General features: G+C 34.6%; 1 protein-coding gene across 6 annotated transcripts in view; it reads left to right on the top strand.

The window, feature by feature from the left end:
• Window positions 1-12,910: 12,910 nt before the first annotated feature.
• LOC102523369 (lysine-specific demethylase 5D) overlaps window positions 12,911-17,373 on the top strand; it is a 44,786-nt gene continuing 40,323 nt past the window's right edge. For 2 of the 6 annotated variants that reach the window (XM_032479081.1, XM_032479083.1), the window contains exons 1-5: window positions 12,911-13,187; window positions 13,311-13,479; window positions 14,361-14,438; window positions 16,012-16,134; window positions 16,602-16,772. In XM_032479081.1, coding sequence (XP_032334972.1) covers window positions 13,330-13,479; window positions 14,361-14,438; window positions 16,012-16,134; window positions 16,602-16,772 — 522 coding nt within the window. In that variant the 5' untranslated portion in view covers window positions 12,911-13,187; window positions 13,311-13,329. The remainder of the gene's footprint in view (window positions 13,188-13,310; window positions 13,480-14,360; window positions 14,439-16,011; window positions 16,135-16,601; window positions 16,773-17,373) is intronic. The other 4 variants (XM_032479079.1, XM_032479078.1, XM_032479084.1 and 1 more) reach the window with 2 other exon arrangements.

Raw genomic sequence — 17,373 nt, 5'->3', positions numbered from 1 at the left:
ATTAGTTATTTAATTGCATGTCTGCTTATTTTTCCTTCCAAACACAAGCAGGTGCTGTGCTTGAAGAGTTGACTATTGAGATTTTGTTTAGCACTGTTCTTCAGAGATGTCCCACAGAGGGGCTCAGCTGTCCAACTTCATGATGAATTAGAATGAGGCAGAACCATGTATGCAGGCCAGAATCTTCTTTCCCTCTCCCTCTGTCAGCTGATCATAGGAAAGTTCTTATGGGCCATACATGCAGGCCAGGAAAAAGAAGGCAGTGTAGCAAGTGAGGGAGCAATGGGGATTTAGACCACTTCATATAATTCCTTGTGCCTCCAGGGCCTGTTGGGACCTGATCAGTTAAATACAGCATCTATTTAATGATGAAGTCTTTCTGTATATGGTCATATTTATGTTTTAATGGGTTAGATAGATCACACACTAACTTGCTGACTGATTGTTAAGTGATCAGTCTCTGCTAAGGCCCAGAAGAAGCCCAAGAGTTGTATCTCAGAGGGAAAGTAGTTTCCCATGGAGACCTGACAGAGCTTTGCTTACCACCAGAGGCTGCCAATATCTCTAGATAACTTCCCTGTCAGTCACTGATACTTGAAGCAGCATCAGATCTGCTAGATTGTGGTTGGTTAAAGGGCCATGTTCAAATTTTAAGGACTTCTTATGAGATTCACTCCCACTGAGATTCACTTCCACTGAGATTCACTTCCACATGCTACAAGGGCTTCAACAGTATCATTATCAGGCCCCAATGCTTAAAACATTAGATCTGCTGCATATTCAGTGGATCAAGGCCTTGTCCTAAATTCCAGACTCCTGTGATGAGGTTCATATCCAGAGGGTGCCAAATTCTCCTAACAAGTTCTCTTTCAGCCACTGACAGATGAAGGAGCATTAGCACTGCTAGATTGTCTGTGGATGATTTTGAGATTGATCCATAGGACTGCCAAAGTCTCCAAATCTCATTGTATCAGCCACTGACAAGCAAGGCAGTATTAGACCTGTGTTTTTCATGTGGCCATTGCTTTTTCATAAATGAGGTATTAAAATTGTTATCTTTTTATTAAAAAAAAGAAATTAATGTATAAGATCTAAACATTCTTTAAATGAAATAAAATGTCTAAATCTAAAAGCCCTGTGTTTTATTGATCTTTTCTATTTTGTCTGTTCTCCATTTTCTTTATTTCTGCTTTGATCTTGTTATTTTCTTCCTCTCTTATTTATGGATTATTTTGTTCTTTCCTTTCTAGTTCCTTAAGCTGTAAGATCGTTAATAAAATTTTAATGTCATAATTTATCACTATAAACGTTTTTAGCACTGCTCTTGCTGCATCCTCCAAGTGTTGGTAGTGGTAGGCTGTGTTTGCATTTTCATTTTTTCAAGATATTTTAAATTTCTTTTTTAATTTTCTGACACATTTAATTGTTCAGAAATGTGTTGTTTAATTTCCACAAAATTGTACATTTTCTAATTACTCCTATGTTTGATTTCTAGTTTTATTATCTCCTTGGTCTAAAAAGATTCTTGAAATTATTTCAGTCTTTTAAAAATTTCCCAAGATTTGTTTTGACTTAATATATGGTCTATCCTAAAGAAGTTCCACATTCATTTGGGAACAATGCATCTTCTGCTGCTCCTGGATAGGATATTTGTATGTCTGTTAATCCACTTGATCTAATATATAGTTTAATGATTCCTTGTTGATTTTCTATCTGGATAATTTATCCATTATTGAAAGTGGGCCTGTGAAAGTCCTCTATTTTAGGTCTATCCTGGTCTACTTATTCTCTCACATGTGTTATTATTTACTTATACATTTCATTTCTGGAATATTAGGTGCATTATATTTACAATTCTTATATTCTTGATGAATAGACTACTTTATCACTGTATAGTCATCTTCTTTTTCTCTTACTGTGGTTTTGGATTTACTCTGTTTTTTGTTTTTTGTTTTTTACAGATATAATTTCCCCTCTGAAATTTCTTTTCTCCACCCTTCACTTTGAGTCTATGTGTCTCTTTCCAGCTGAAGGGAGTCTGTTGTTAAGTTTTATTTCATGGACATTTCTGAGGAGTTCAGCCTGGAATGCACCCACTCAGATTGCTCTGATGAACTGTTTCAAAGAGGTAGGGGATGAAACAGGATATATAGAAGTATTTTTTAAAAACAAAGACCAGGTAGTCAGAAGCTCAAAAAATTACTGTTAATTAAAGAAAACCAGGTATCTCGTTAAGGGATTTAGCACTTTTCTATGTATGGGAAGGAGCAAATGCCTGGGCTAATTTAAATCATTCCTTTGATCTGTACCTATGACATATCTATCAGCAATATCTTTCTATTTGTCATCCTGAGTTCCCTCAGGGGGCACTACTGGCAGTGGCAGCAGAGGCTGGGCTGCCCACTTGTCTGCATCCTGAGTTGCCTCTGCTCACTGTTAGGGATGGCAACAGCAGCTGATGACTTGATGTAAGCAGCATTCTTTGTGTACTGATATGGATGGCAATTATTTTTAATTCACAGTGCTCCCCCTTGGTCCTAAATTTGACCAATATTTTGGGAGACATGTCATGACAAATTTTGTCTCATGGTGCTAGAAATTCTCATTACTAGTTCAGGTTACCCAGCTGGAGAAAATAAATTCTGGAGGAATCAGGTAAAGAGAAAAAGATAAGTGTCTCATCCTTGTTTACAAAGGCATATTTTGTTGTAGGTCATGGCATATGAGAAAAACTTTTCTGGAAAGCAAACAGTAAAAGTCAGTGTGTTTCCCCAAAATTCATAATTGTGTTAATTGGTTTATTCAGTCTCATATAATTAATTCCTGTTGGTATGAATGAAATCATTGGGTTCATTAGAGTTTAGAGTTTTGTAACTTACCTGGCTCAGTGGTATGATCTAAAGATTATCAGAAACTTACATTTATCAGACAGTATACGAATCTTCTTAAAGACCTTCATTTTATAAAAGCATCAGAATAAAATAATTTTTTTTGTAAATGACAAGATTTAAAATGGCATGGTTAAAGATTTGATTACAATGCAATTGACAAGCTACTTGGATATTTCTGTGACATACAACATTTTGAGATAATAACCAGAATTGTGACTGATAGCATTAAACTAGGACCTACTAAATTCTAAAAATTTTTATATAAATTTTAGAATATCTGTATTAATTACTTTCATCTATACAATATAACCTAAGGTTCACCTCAAATCCATTAACAATGTTTCTCAAGTAATTTAGCATACCAGATAATTCTATTTAGTTTAACATTCCTCTCTGAGATGTCTCAGGTCTCCTTTTACACAAACCTTCCATTGTCTTCTGTGTCCACATATTTTGTTCATTAATTCTCCCTCTAGAAACAATCATCTCTTAGATAACAAAATGCAGTTCCATCCTTAATACCTTTTTTAATAAAAATATACACCTGATTTTCCTACTGGACACTGAAATGATTCCTTTATTATTTCTAGTAGTTTTAATTACATATTTAAATTAGAATCCTTAACTCTTAAAATCCTTAATTTCCAGTGAAAACTAGGAAATAAACAATTATGAGCTGGCTTCTACTTTTGTGTTTTGTAGATTGGTAAGCATAAATATCAGTAATAATTTCTAAAAAACTTGAGGTTTCTTACAGAAACTATCTCAGGGTGGCACCAAATACATTTATCAGTATTCCTAAATGCCTATAGTTTTTCTGTAAAAGTTTAGCAATTATATTCTTTGGGAATTACTCACTATTCAATAAATTCCCATCATTTAACTTAATTTAGCACAACTCTAGAATTTTAAGCTACCAAGCATCAAAAGAGATCATGTTCAAGTAGACATTCCTAAAATATAGTTATTTCTAAAGCTCTTCTCTCATTTGCATTGGCATTTACTTTCCTATATTATGTATATAGTAGTGTGTGTCTATTAATCCCCAATCCCTACTTTATCTCTCTCCACATTTTCCCTTTGGGTACACAGTTTGTTTTCTATGTTTGTGAGTTTGTTTTTGGCTTATGAATAGAATTTGTACTTTTTATTTTTTAGATTCCACATATAAGTTATATCATATGATATTTGTCTTTCTCTGACTGACTTACTTCACTCAATATGATAATCTCTAGGTCCATCCATGTTGCTACAAATGGCATTATTTCATTAATTTTTGTGGCTGAGTAGTAGTCCATTGTATAAATATACCACAACTTCTTTATCCAGTCATCTGTCAATGGACATTTAGGCTGTTTCCATGTCTTGGTTATTGTAAATATTCCTGCTATTATCATTGGGTGCACATACTTTTTTGAATTAAGATTCCTTCTGGATATATGCCCAGGAGTGGGATTGCCAGATCATAATGTAAGTCAATTTTTAGTCTTTTAAGGAATCTCCATACTGTTTTCCATAATGGCTGCACCAAACTACACTCCCACTAACAGTGTAGGAAGGCTCCCTTTTCGCCACATGCTCTCCATCATTTATCCTTTGTGGACTTTTGAATGATGGCCATTCTGACTGGTTTGAGGTGATATCTCATTGTAGCTTTGATCTGCATTTCTCTTTAATTAGCTATATTGAGCATTTTCATGTACCTACTGGTCATTTGTATGTCTTCACTGGAGAATTGCTTGTTTAGGTCTTCTGCTCTGGATTAAGTTGTTTGTTTTTTTCTTATTAAGTTTTATTCTGGAAATTAAGCCCTTAGCAGTCTCATCTTTCACAGATATTTTTTCCCATTCCATAGGTTGTCTTTTTGTCTTGCTGATGGCTTCCTTCGCTTTGCAAAATGTTGTAAGTTTAATTAGGTCCCATTTGTTTATTTTTGCTTTTGTTTTCTATTTCTTGGGTAGACTGCTCTAGGAAACATTGTTCAGATTTATATCAGATAATGTTTTGCTTATGTTTTCTTCTAAGAGGATTATAGTGTTTTGTCTTATGCTTAAGTCTTTAAATCATTTTGAGTTTGTGTGTGTGTGTGTTGTAAGGAGTGTTCTAACTTTATTGATATACACGCAGCTGTTCAGTTTTCCCAACACTATTTTTGTTGAAGAGATTGTCTTTTCTCCATTGGATGTTCTTGCCTCATTTGTCAAATATTAATTGGCCAAAAGTCACCATTTCTATTCAATATAGTATTGGAAGTCCTAGCCATAGTTATTAGAAAAGAAAAAGAAATAAAATGGATCCAAATTGGAAAAGAAGAGGTAAAATTGTCATTATATGTGAATGACATGATACGATATATAGAAAATCCTAAAGGCGACACACAAAAACTACTAGAGCTGAAAAAAGAATTCAGCAAGGTCACAGGATACAAGATTAACATACAGAACTCAGTAGCATTTCTTTACACTAACAATGAAATATCAGGAAAGTAAAGTAAAGAAACAATCTTTTTAAAATGGAATGCCCCTGAAATAAAATACTTAGGAATAAATCTGACCATGGAAGTGAAAGACTTATACATGGAGAACTACATAACCAAGGAAATTAAAGATGACTTAAAGAAATGGAAAGCCATCCCTTATTCTTTGATTGCAAGAATTAATATTGTTAAAATGGCCATACTACCCAAAGCAATCTACAAATTAAATGCAATCCCTATCAAATTATCCAGGAGATTTTTTCACAGAACAAAAACAAATAATCCTAAAATGTATGTGAAATCACAAAAGACCCAGAATTACCAAAGCAATACTGAAGAAAAAGAATGCAGCTGGAAGAATAAGACTCCTAGATTTCAGACAATGCAGTACAGCTACAACAATCAAAACAGAATGGTATTTGTACAAGAACAGACATTTGGATCAGTGGAACAGAATAAAGAGCCCAGAAATTGAGGTTTTTAAGAGTTGAAGACTCTATTTTAAAGATTTAATTAAAGCTATTAGGAAAAATAAAGGAAAGATTTCAGTATACAGTAGGAAAATAGGACATGTGATTTAGTAAAGAAGGTATGAGGAATGGACTTGCATTTTGTTAAGAGAAAAATGCAAGTAGGTTTGTCCTATAGTTGACTGTTTCTGAATGGAGAAAAATTGGGAGTAAACTAATATGGGTATAGAAAGTGATGAAAGTTTTGTGGAAAATGAGGCCTAAGAAAAGAGCTTTGTGCATGATCGGGATGGGTTAAATTTATATTTAACTTAAGTAAGTAAACAGATTTGGTTGTTAAAAGTAAGCTGGTGTAAAATTTGAATTTACTTTTTCTCTCTGATAAGAGGACACATATTTTTCTTAAAATGTTGATTTTTTAATAACAGAGTATAAATTTTCCTTTATCTTTAATTGCAAATCTGTTATAGCTTCCCATATTTGCCTTTGAAGTGTTTTATCATCACTTTAGCTAAGTGAATAAGCATTGTTTTACAGTGATGTATGATCCTATCTGGCCAAGTGTTTTAAAATCCTTTTCATATTTTTTGACATACTTCTCAAATCAAATTTTAATGAAGTTTTTTGAACTCTGGCTAACATTGGGATGCTTCAAAGGGTACCTGAATCACCCTAAAAAGAGATATTAAATTAATTATGTTCATTTAATATGTTAAGTTGAATGGAAGTATTGTCAAATAAGTAATCTTAGGTTATATTAGGAAAAATATTAATATAGACATCCTGGAAATTATATGGAATTATTTTTTAAAATCTGGTATATTTTGGTAATTGCATTGTAATAAGATTTTTAACTGTGCCTTAAGTTTTTTTTTACCATTCATAGATAGTTATGGTTTACTCTGATATTTGCAAAATGCCTCCTTTTCAAGAAGGTTTATAGAAAAGACTTCCTTGATAAGTACAGGTTTCTGATAACTATCAGACCATAATGTTGAACTAGATAAGAAATTAAAGAATTCTAATGGAAAACTGATTACTTCATAAAACTGTTAACAAAAAGTATTAGTCACATAGGTCTTAATGAACTGGTGAGTAATGGTTATAATTTTTTATGGTTCCTATCAAAAACATTACTGGCTTTTAATCTGTGCTTTTCAATATAAAGAAATGCTTTTGTTAAGCTAATTATGACTCAGCCATATGGTAAGTTATACCTATGTATGCAGACTCGGATTAGTTATTTTTTCTCTCCCTTCAGAGATTGGAAACTCTTCGGTTCCCAGTGGATTTAGACCACCTCCTAACAGGCATAGGAATCTCACTGTATTTTGGGGACCTCAAAAAGAGAAGAATTCTCCTAAATCTGTAAGGTAGAATCTGTGACAAGACTTTGACATGGTTTTCCTAGCTTTAGGAGACCTTATTAAAATGGCAGCTAATTTAGAAGAGCCTGTATGATCAAATAATCATACTTAACTTGTGGACAAATTAATCTTGAATTGTCTATATTTGATAAAAGTGAGGGTAACTTTAGAGAGAAAAAGATTATTTCAGTGAATATTAAATTCTAGTTTTGTTAATGGAGGTTTGTATTTATGGTCTAAGACTCACTTCCCAGATAATTTCTTGCTGTTTTATTATATTACTATAAACTTCAATTGAATTATTAAAAGGATACTCTAAGTTTTTTTCTTTTTCTGAAGCTTATCTCAGAAATCTATCTTTGGATAAAGATCCAAGGCCTCATCATCTGCAACCAGAAGACTATGCATACTAGAAAGGACTCTCTCCAACTGAGATGGAAGGACCTTTGTCAGGTACTCTTAACCATTTTATGCACAATGGACTGAAGGAAATTGACTCTTGGATTAATGTTCCCACTTACAAAGGGCCTTTGCTTTGGAGTGGCCTATGCAGAGGACTACTGCCATTAATATCACCTTAAAACAATGCTCACACAAAGGAGAAGCTACCAGATCAGGATGAGAGGAAGACAACATCTAAGGCAGACAGCTGACCCAAAACACTGGACCAGGCCTGTATACCAATTACTTTGATAACTGCTCACACCTTTACTTATGAACTAAGTGTATTTCACAGTCTTATGCAGAGTTAAACTTAATCCAAGTATTAGGTTTGTGGTCAATTATCTATAACCAGTACTTCTGGGTTATGTTGGTAGGTTTCCCCTTTCAAGGCTCTAACTAGATAGTCCTTAGAAAATTTATTCTAGAAGAAAAAAATTATGGTTCTACTTACGCCAGTATTGATATTATTAGGTGGGATCCCCTCACCTGGCCAATTAATAAGAGCTACTCTGCGTCTGGCCATAAATATGAATTTTCTCTTAAGGTTTCTCAAGCCAATTCAAGGCAACAAGCAAATTTCAGCCAGAGAATATAACCTCCCTCAATTATGGTTAACACCAGGATATGGACATTTAAGTGTAAAGGTTCCTCATGTTGGAAAAAATTAAACTATACTAAGGATAACCACTCTAATAACACTAAGAAATTTGGCTGGGTGTCTTATGAACAATGCTTGTATAACATCTTCCTTAAAGATAAGGATCAGTACAGAACAGACTAAGTCAGATGGCCTGGGGATACAAATTCTTAGCTTAAATTCTTACTTATGACTTTACTAACAGTACAAACTATATTATTTATATTTTGGCTGTTTTACAAAATTTTTGTTTCTTGCATTACCAAATGTGTGACTGAGCATCTGATAAAATAATAACTATGTGACTTGAAGCAGTAGAATATATATATATACACCTTTGTGTGAGACCAATGATTGTAATAGTGTAATTCTAAATATGGGAAGAATCAACAAGAGGGAATATTTTCCTGGATCATAACAGACTAGTAAGACAGGTGGTCCAGAGAATTTTAGTACTGTCAATAGGCCTAGTCCTGTAATAGCACAGTGGGTGGCTTATCAATGAAATCCTTGCCTGACCTAGGAATAAGCATCCCTAGCACTGTGGGATGAAATGGTCATGAAATGCCTCCCAAACTATGGTCCAATTTGTGACCATGAGGGGGCCCTGCTAACTAAAAATTGGCTCTTGCTATCTGCCTCCATAAGGACTGGATCATAGGATCACATTGGCACTTGCCATCTACCTCTGCTTGGATTAAATGAGAGCCACTGTAGCTACTAACCTTCAACACACCCTGAAAGGAGTTCAGGGTGGAGATCAGAAATGAGGCCCTCTGTGCTCTGGAAAAACTGGCTGAACAGGCCTTCAGATGGTTTGATATTTTCAGGAGAAGATTTTAAGATCCCAATTCTTGCATCTCCTTTTACCTGGAAAAGCACTAAAATCATTAATGGTGACAACTGCTCCTACTAATTGGCAGCAAGTCTCTTAAACATGTGTTTGACTGCACGTACCCCCTTCACTGAAATCATATATAATACTGACATTCCGCCTGTCTCTTTGGAACAGTTTCTCAGAGCTCTCTGAGATGTTGTCTTCTGGGCTATTTTGCCCCAAATAAAACTTAACCCACAACTCTCACATTGTATGATTTTATTTTAGTCAACAATATCAATGAATCATACTATTTTTGCTACTGGAGGGTTAGAAATATTGTGAGAATTACCAAAACGTGACTACTAATGAGTATGATGTTGCTTGTTGAAGTGATAGAATGTCCCGGGATTTCCAGAGTGCAATTTATTTCTCTTCTTGGATTCCACAAAGACTTGACGTCTGAAATAGCAACAAAGTTCTAAGAAATTTTGGCCTCCACTATGCAATAGCAGTTACATTCACAATGAAGCAAGGAAGGTCCTAGGAGAAGGTTTTTGGCTTGGAGGAAATGAGAAGTGGGAGATTTTTAAAAATGAAATAAATGTCATTTATAGCAAAATGGATGGAACTAGAGATTAGTAAATTAAGTGAAGTAAATCAGATAGAGAAAACAAGTATTCAGTGGAATCTTAAAAAATGATACAAATGAACTTATTTATCAAACAGAAAGAGACTCACAGACATAGAAAACAAATTTATGATTACCAAAGAGAAAGACAGGCTGGAGAGAGAAGTCAGAAGTATGGGATTAACAAATGTATAGTGGTATATATAAAACAGAGATATAACAAGAACCTACTATACAGAACTGGGAACTATATTCAATAAATTATAATAAACTATAATGGAAAATATTTTTAAAATAGGCATATATGTGTGTGTGTGTGTAAGTGTGTGTATATCTATATATCTATATCTATCTTTATCTCTATCTATGAATCACTTTGCTGGACACTTGAAAGTAACACATTATAAATCAACTATACTTAATTTAAAAATGAAATAATAAGTCTACTATTTGGAGATTTATGAGACACACTTCCAGGTGTGACATAGATTATCTATCATTTTGACAATATTCAAACATGAATTTGTCTCTGTTTGCTCATATTCAAATATTCTTTATATACACTAAAGGCTGTGGCAGCCTGAAAGCCATGTTATCCCCAGGTGCACATCCAGCATCATTTTGGAGTAATATGAGTTCAAAGCCAGCAAACAGCTTGGATTTTATATCTCATGATAATCTTCATTGAAACGGTCAATCCAAAGGCTGAAAATTTGACAAGTGATAAAATTAACTGTGGCCCAGACATATAGCTCAATGTAACATGTCACTTTGGTTCTGGTCATTTTTGTAATATGGAAACCTGAGGTTTCTTAGGCAACTATGGGAAACTTTGGGGGAAAGAATGGTAACTCCTCTTAGATGTAAATCTTTAGAGGCAGTTCAGGAAACTTGTTTCTTTTACTTTATTGGGAGTTTTGTAGCTTCCATAATCTTCAGACTATTTACCAACACATTTCATAAGAATCACTACAACTGTGCTTCCTAGAAGAAGAGTACGGGTGCCTGAGCCCCATCTCTTCAGAGATTCTGATACAGTAGGATGGGGTGAGAGCCACAGGGTGGATTCTGACAGGTAGTCCAGAGAGATGACAGGTAGTCCAGAGAGATGACAGCTTTTTGCTTAAGTGTTCCTTTGTAGTACATATGTATATTTCTGATGCATTCCTCTTATCTCCTGGACTTTTGAGCCTTTAAGTTGATAAGAAAGAAAAGAAAGTTTATAAAGTTTTTTTCTTATTATGAGTTTTTTTTAAAAAAATCATTTTACTTATTATAAAAACAAATATGCTCACTGCGAAAATTTGGAAAAATCAGAAAATTCTTTAAAAAAAATTACCAGTAAGCCCATACAAAAAAAAAGTTCTAAAATTTGATAATAGAGTTGCACAAGGCTGTAAATGTACTAAAACCACTTGATTGTATACTTAAAAATAGATAATTTTATGCTATGTGAATCATATCTCAATAAGGCTGTTATTACAATTTTTCCTAAAATTATGAGAGGAGTAGATCTAATCATTTGAAAGATGAATAGAATTGGCTGAACTATGGCAAATGTGATTTTGTGAAACAGGAAAAAAAAAAAAGATAAAACTCCCACAAGATGAGAAAAGATAGAAACAAACATTTAAGTACAAACATTTACTCTAACCTAATAAGCTACTGATGTTAACAACGTAGGTCAAGTGGATAAACTGAAAAAAATTAAATGCCAAGAATGGTATTAAACAAAACAATATTCAAATCAGACCAACAAACTTTAAAGCAAAGATTTCTTTCCAGTTACCCTCAAAATGGAGACTAACAGTTAAAATTTTTTAAGCAATTCTTAAAAGAACCAATGGATACCTCCTGAATTTTGCAAACTATGCAAAAATATATAGGATAAGAAAGCAACACACAATGAATTTTATAATGTAAAATTGACTTTAAGCTAACTGGAGAAAAGCAAATGATGGCAAATTTTACTGATTTAAAAGGAAAAAACTAAATAAAATTATGTGTAACATGTGAAGTGTAAAGTGTAACATGTTTTAAAATAAAACATCATGAAGAATTATAATTTGTTTTCAGAAACAGGGAAGAATTCTGCATCAGAAAACTGACTACAGCAATTGCATCCACTTAAAGAATAAATTAGAAGTAACAAGGGACAAACTGTACTCTGAGTAGTCCATCTAACGTACGATTTCCTGAGGATTATGATCAGATCAATTTCTCTTTCTTAAAAAATATAGTATTAGTGTGAGAAAAGGAGGATCTATTTTATTTGATCCTTGAGATCTTTTGTTCACTATGTGGTCAGTTGCTATGTTTCATCAAGAAGTCTGCATGCCTGTCACAGTAAACAGGCAGTGGGAAGGGATAAATTTCGGAGTTTGAGATTTCCAAATGTTAACCATCAGATACAAAAATAAATTTAAATAACAAATTTCTTCTGTATAACATAGGGAACTCAATTATGCTGTACACAAAAAAATTGACACAATGTAAGTGACTATACTTAAAAAATTTTTAAAAAGAAGTCTCTGGTTTTAGAGAATGGGAGCAGGGTTTTTGTTTGGTTTTTATTTCTTGCATTTATATCAAATTGTAAATTTTTTGGCAATGTGTTTATTTTTGTTGACATGCGGACGACTACAACGTGTCTTTGAAGAGTGCGTGTCCTTACTTGTTCAAGTTTTTGAAAACGTTTTTTAGTTAAGCGTGTTCCTCAATAACTTTTAGGATTCATGTGTGGTTATAATTTGTTTGAAAGATTCTCGCGCTTTTTTGTGTGTACCATGGAGAAATGTAATGTAGCGCTTGCAAAAATAATAATAACAAACATGTCCACGGAAGGTGCGTCGTGTCGTTGTTGAGTAAAACAGCGTCCATGAACATAAGTAATTTATGTAGTATTATTGTCCCGGGATTGTAAAATTCTGTAACAAGATTCTTCACCTACAAAGCCAGGTAGGTAAGTGATAAACCGATAGGCTCTAGGAACTGCTTTCGCACTAGCATTAAGGTGGTTTGTATTGGTAGCGAATAGAAACATTTAGGTTGTAGAGTCTTAGGAGTATTTCCTGCTTGGGGCGGGGCGGTGAGGTGGTGGACAATGGAGTCCTTCCTCAATAGCAGTGCGGTTTTTTCTCAGGTCTTCTTACTGATAGTGCGCAAGCGTAACATGCGCAGTTGAGACCTTAAAAAAGTTCCGGCCGTTCTTCCGTTGTCTCTCTGTTGCGTTGAAGAACTATTTGATATCACGCGAAGTGATGGATTTGTGATTTTACTGTGGTGAGCTTGGTTTTGCAGCTTCATCTTCTGTCTGGCATTGAAAAAGTCTGTGTTAGGTTTGGAGACAAGGCAACGCCTGAACAATCGATGCGCGGAGTGACACTGCATGTAAAAACACCGGAAAAGGTCGAGTGCCAAAGATGGTGGTTTTAAGACTCAGGCTTCACTACTGGTAAGCAGCTACACGGATTAAAATAACTTTGGAGTTTAGTAGAAAATTAAGTGTGCTTTAACCTAGTTTTTAGGTCGGTATGATCCATGCGGCATTAAAGAAAGAGCAAATTGCATTTTAAAGATTACGTTTCGGGTCCACCATGGAACCGGGGTCAGATGACTTCCTGCCGCCGCCTGAGTGTCCGGTGTTCGAGCCTACCTGGGCAGAATTCCGAGACCCGCTTGGCTACATCGCGAAAATCAGGCCCATCGCGGAGAAGTCGGGCATCTGCAAGATCCGCCCACCTTCGGTAAGGCTCGGAAGCAAAATTCACAGTGAAGGAGGATTGTGGATTAAAAGCAGGTACACTGTACTGCTTACCAAGGCCTTACATTTAGAACAACAAAAGCGTAGCAGTTAATTGAATCCTCCACGTGGCTACTGATTTCTCATTTTTAAAAAATGTCTCACTAAAACTCGCTACTGTAAGAACCTAGTTATTCGGTCGCTAGACTGCATGTAGTAACAAGTATTTATTTTAGTAAATAAGTTATCTCATCCTATATTGGTTCTTAACAGTGGCACTATTACACTTACAGGTATTGTAGGGTATTTGTCTTTTACACTTTTCTTCAAGGACTTTTTAGTAGTCATAAGCAGTTGATACGTAACTGAAGCTAGGAAAATTTATATGAATTGTGATGTTACTGCGCATTGGTTCTTTCATTTCATTTCTTACAGGACTTGTGCTGTTTGTAAGAATCATGGGTAAAAACAGAGAGTTACAGAAATGCTGCTACCAGTTAAATTGCTATTATTTCACTTAAACACCTCATCTTGCTTTGAATTACTCAAAACTGCTCACTCAAACTTTTGTTTGGCTCAATTGTAAATGCAAAGTTAAATGAGCTTATGCTATCATTTTAAGCAAGTAATAAGATTTCTGACGTACATGTCCACTCCGCAGCATACTGCTTATTCGTCTTGTGCCCTACCTGACCTGACTATAACAGTTCCTTTATTATATTTCAGTGCTAATCTTTTTCTCTGTATAGTAGTTAACTTTTCCAGCCATCTTTTCCAGGCCGCCAGGAAGAGTCTTAAAAGGGAGGGTTATTAAGGTGAAAACGTGATTTTAGATCTCACAGTCTTCATCTTTTACTGTGCCATAATAACCAGGTTGTTTTACAGGACTGGCAGCCACCATTTGCAGTAGAAGTTGACAACTTCAGATTTACTCCTCGCATCCAGAGGCTAAATGAACTAGAGGTAAATGGGGATTAATTCTCCTAGGGTGCAATCTGACCTCTGTTCTTGTGTCACTTGTAGTGTTAATAGCAATGTAGCTAAGAACATGTTTTGAAATCAAATATTTTTTTATTGTAACCCCAGCTCCATTATTTTGCAGAATGTTGATCTTGTAGGAGTCAAAATGTGCACAATGACAGGATATTAAGAGAACTTTAAATTTCTGGAGGTGGATGATATATTTTTTCTGCCACAGAATAGGCTAAAAGTAGAAAATAGCTACTACCTTTCTCGTTTTTTTTCTCCCCATTCCCACACATTTTATCATTTAGGATTTTTCCTGATTTCTTTAACAAAAGCAAAATTCAGGACAGGAATATGGCCTAAATTTCCACGTTATGGCATTATGGTATTATATTTATGACAGTATTTAGAAATGGGTCAGAGTAAGAGAATGCCCATATTCGGTTTATTATTTTTGGAATGCATATGGTTTTTCTTTTTTTTCTTTTTTTCTTTTTTTTGCTGGTAGAAGTTTTCATTCAGTCAGTGGCCAAAAACTCCAAAATGATTTAGGGTAAAAGAAGGATCATTTAAAAACTGACTTCATGTCTTAAATTTTTCAACATAGAAAGGAAAACTATTATACTCCCTGCAGGTGTGTTTCTATAAATTTTGTTGGTGTCTTAATACTGTCCACTTTATTCGGTTCTCTTTTCTGTGCTATAGGATGTTGCAGATTATAAATCTAAAGGAAAATCCAGTAACACAAATGAGGCCTTTTGTACTCCTTTAAAAATAAAGGAAGGGGGTGAAGAGAATTAGAAAGGAAAAATAATGAATAGAATTCATATCTTGTTCAGCATATGACTTAGAGGAAATGCTAAGTGAGCATCTCTGATTCTGAGATGTTATTCTGTTGATTTCACAGGGTTAACATGAATTATGCTAAAGTAATTGTTATAAGCTAATTACAGCTTTATCTAATGCTATATATTACACTTTCAAAGACTTTTAAAAATAAATGCTACCCATGTATTTTCTTTAAACATGTAATTAGCTTTAATGCAATAGGTATTTAAAATGTTCTATGAATGCATTCTTAATTTGTAAGACACATGTAATGTGGCCATTGATGGCTAACCTGAAACACATTGATGCATTCAAGCCCTCTTCTCATCCCTATAAAATACAGAGGAAGGAAAAGTTTGTTATTGCATAGAACATTTACAAATAAGACATTTCCAGACATTTTGTTAAAAGTGTTTGAGGATTTTTTTGGTAGCCATTATTCAACTCATTTTATGTGAAATTTTATTTCATAATTGAAGATGAAAATTGATCTTCTTTGGAAAATAAAGAGCAAATCCAAGTTATTACAAATTTAAAACTGTAATTTGGAGGGATATATTTTCAATCCCTCTTGGATTAAAGAATCATTTTATTTAAGCTTTTTGTAGACACCAGTGATGGGATAGGCAGTGTTCATGAAACACTTAGTAGAAAATACCAAACAGCTCTTACTCTTCCATTTCACACTGGACCAAAGTCAAGATAAGTAGTAAGCAACCTTATAGGGCTCTCTACTCTCTAGGCTCAAACCAGAGTGAAACTGAATTATTTGGACCAGATAGCGAAATTCTGGGAAATCCAGGGTTCTTCATTAAAAATTCCTAACGTGGAACGGAGGATCTTGGACCTCTACAGCCTTAGTAAGGTAAGACTACTTCTGCGTTCAAAAGGAATAACAAGTAAAAATCCTTGCCTTGGAGGCTTTCTCTGACTGAACATTGTGTCTCAGGCAGGAAAGGAGATAACACAGAGCTTGTCAACTTTCTTTTTTCCTTACTGCATTCCAGTAATGATTCATTAGATTGCTGTAGAGATCAGGTACTAGGGAGAGCCACTGGTTGCATGCACGTTTTCATTGTGAAGGGAATTCCTGTACCAACTAATGCTAGGTAAGCTAGTGCTCAGACTTCGAGATGATAACACTACTTTGGCTATTTGAAGTTTCACTTGGGACCTAGTCCTGCCAACATTTCCTGATACACATTTTGAGTCCTAAAATGGTTGATATTGGGTGGGTAGCATAAAATGCTGAAATACTTTAAGCCTCATTGAAATTTTTTAGGACTCTCCAGTCTGGTCACAGTTAATCTATACCCTTTCATATCCTTTCAGATTGTTTTGGAGGAAGGTGGTTATGAAGCCATTTGTAAGGACCGACGGTGGGCCCGCATTGCCCAGCGCCTCAACTACCCACCGGGCAAAAATATTGGCTCCCTGCTACGATCTCACTATGAACGTATCATTTACCCCTATGAAACGTTTCAGTCTGGAGCTAACCTTGTGGTGAGGGCCCTTAGCTGGTTTTGGGCCTGATGTGATTGTCCTCTTTTTTTGGGTTGACTTTGTCCCATACAGTCATGCTTTACAGAACCTCAAGTTCATTGACAGAACTAGAAGTTCCAGGAATGGCCCTGTAAAGCATTTTGTAGCCTATGTGAAGAAGGGTCTGTCCTTTCCCCTAACTTAGAGGGTTACTGTCTATTAGGATGTTTTCATGAACAGTGTTTTAAAGTATAACTTAGAGAAAACTACTCACTCTCCATAAAAAGATAATTATCTTAAGAATTACTAAATTTCCTGAGGGTAGTTTACGTAAAGAGAGTTTAGGAATAAAACTACAATGTTACTTTGGCATAGCTCAGAAAGTAGTTGAGAACAATTTAGCTGGGTTTCTTAAATAACGGTAAATTTTTAGGTTTTATTATTTGCAAACCACTTTTTAAATCTATGTGTATATATGTATAAACACCTTTAATTTATATAGTTCTATTATATTTGATGTTCTAATTACCCCTTTTTTAGACAAAGAAGTTAGAACAGAAAGAGAAGTCCAGTGTATTTGCACAAGGAACACATATAAAAAGATTTTTTAAAAAATCCAGAT

Source organism: Camelus ferus, chromosome 4 (assembly GCF_009834535.1).
Source record: "Camelus ferus isolate YT-003-E chromosome 4, BCGSAC_Cfer_1.0, whole genome shotgun sequence".
Classification (NCBI taxonomy): Eukaryota; Metazoa; Chordata; class Mammalia; order Artiodactyla; family Camelidae; genus Camelus; species Camelus ferus.
This window is presented reverse-complemented; position numbering and strand designations above follow the sequence as displayed.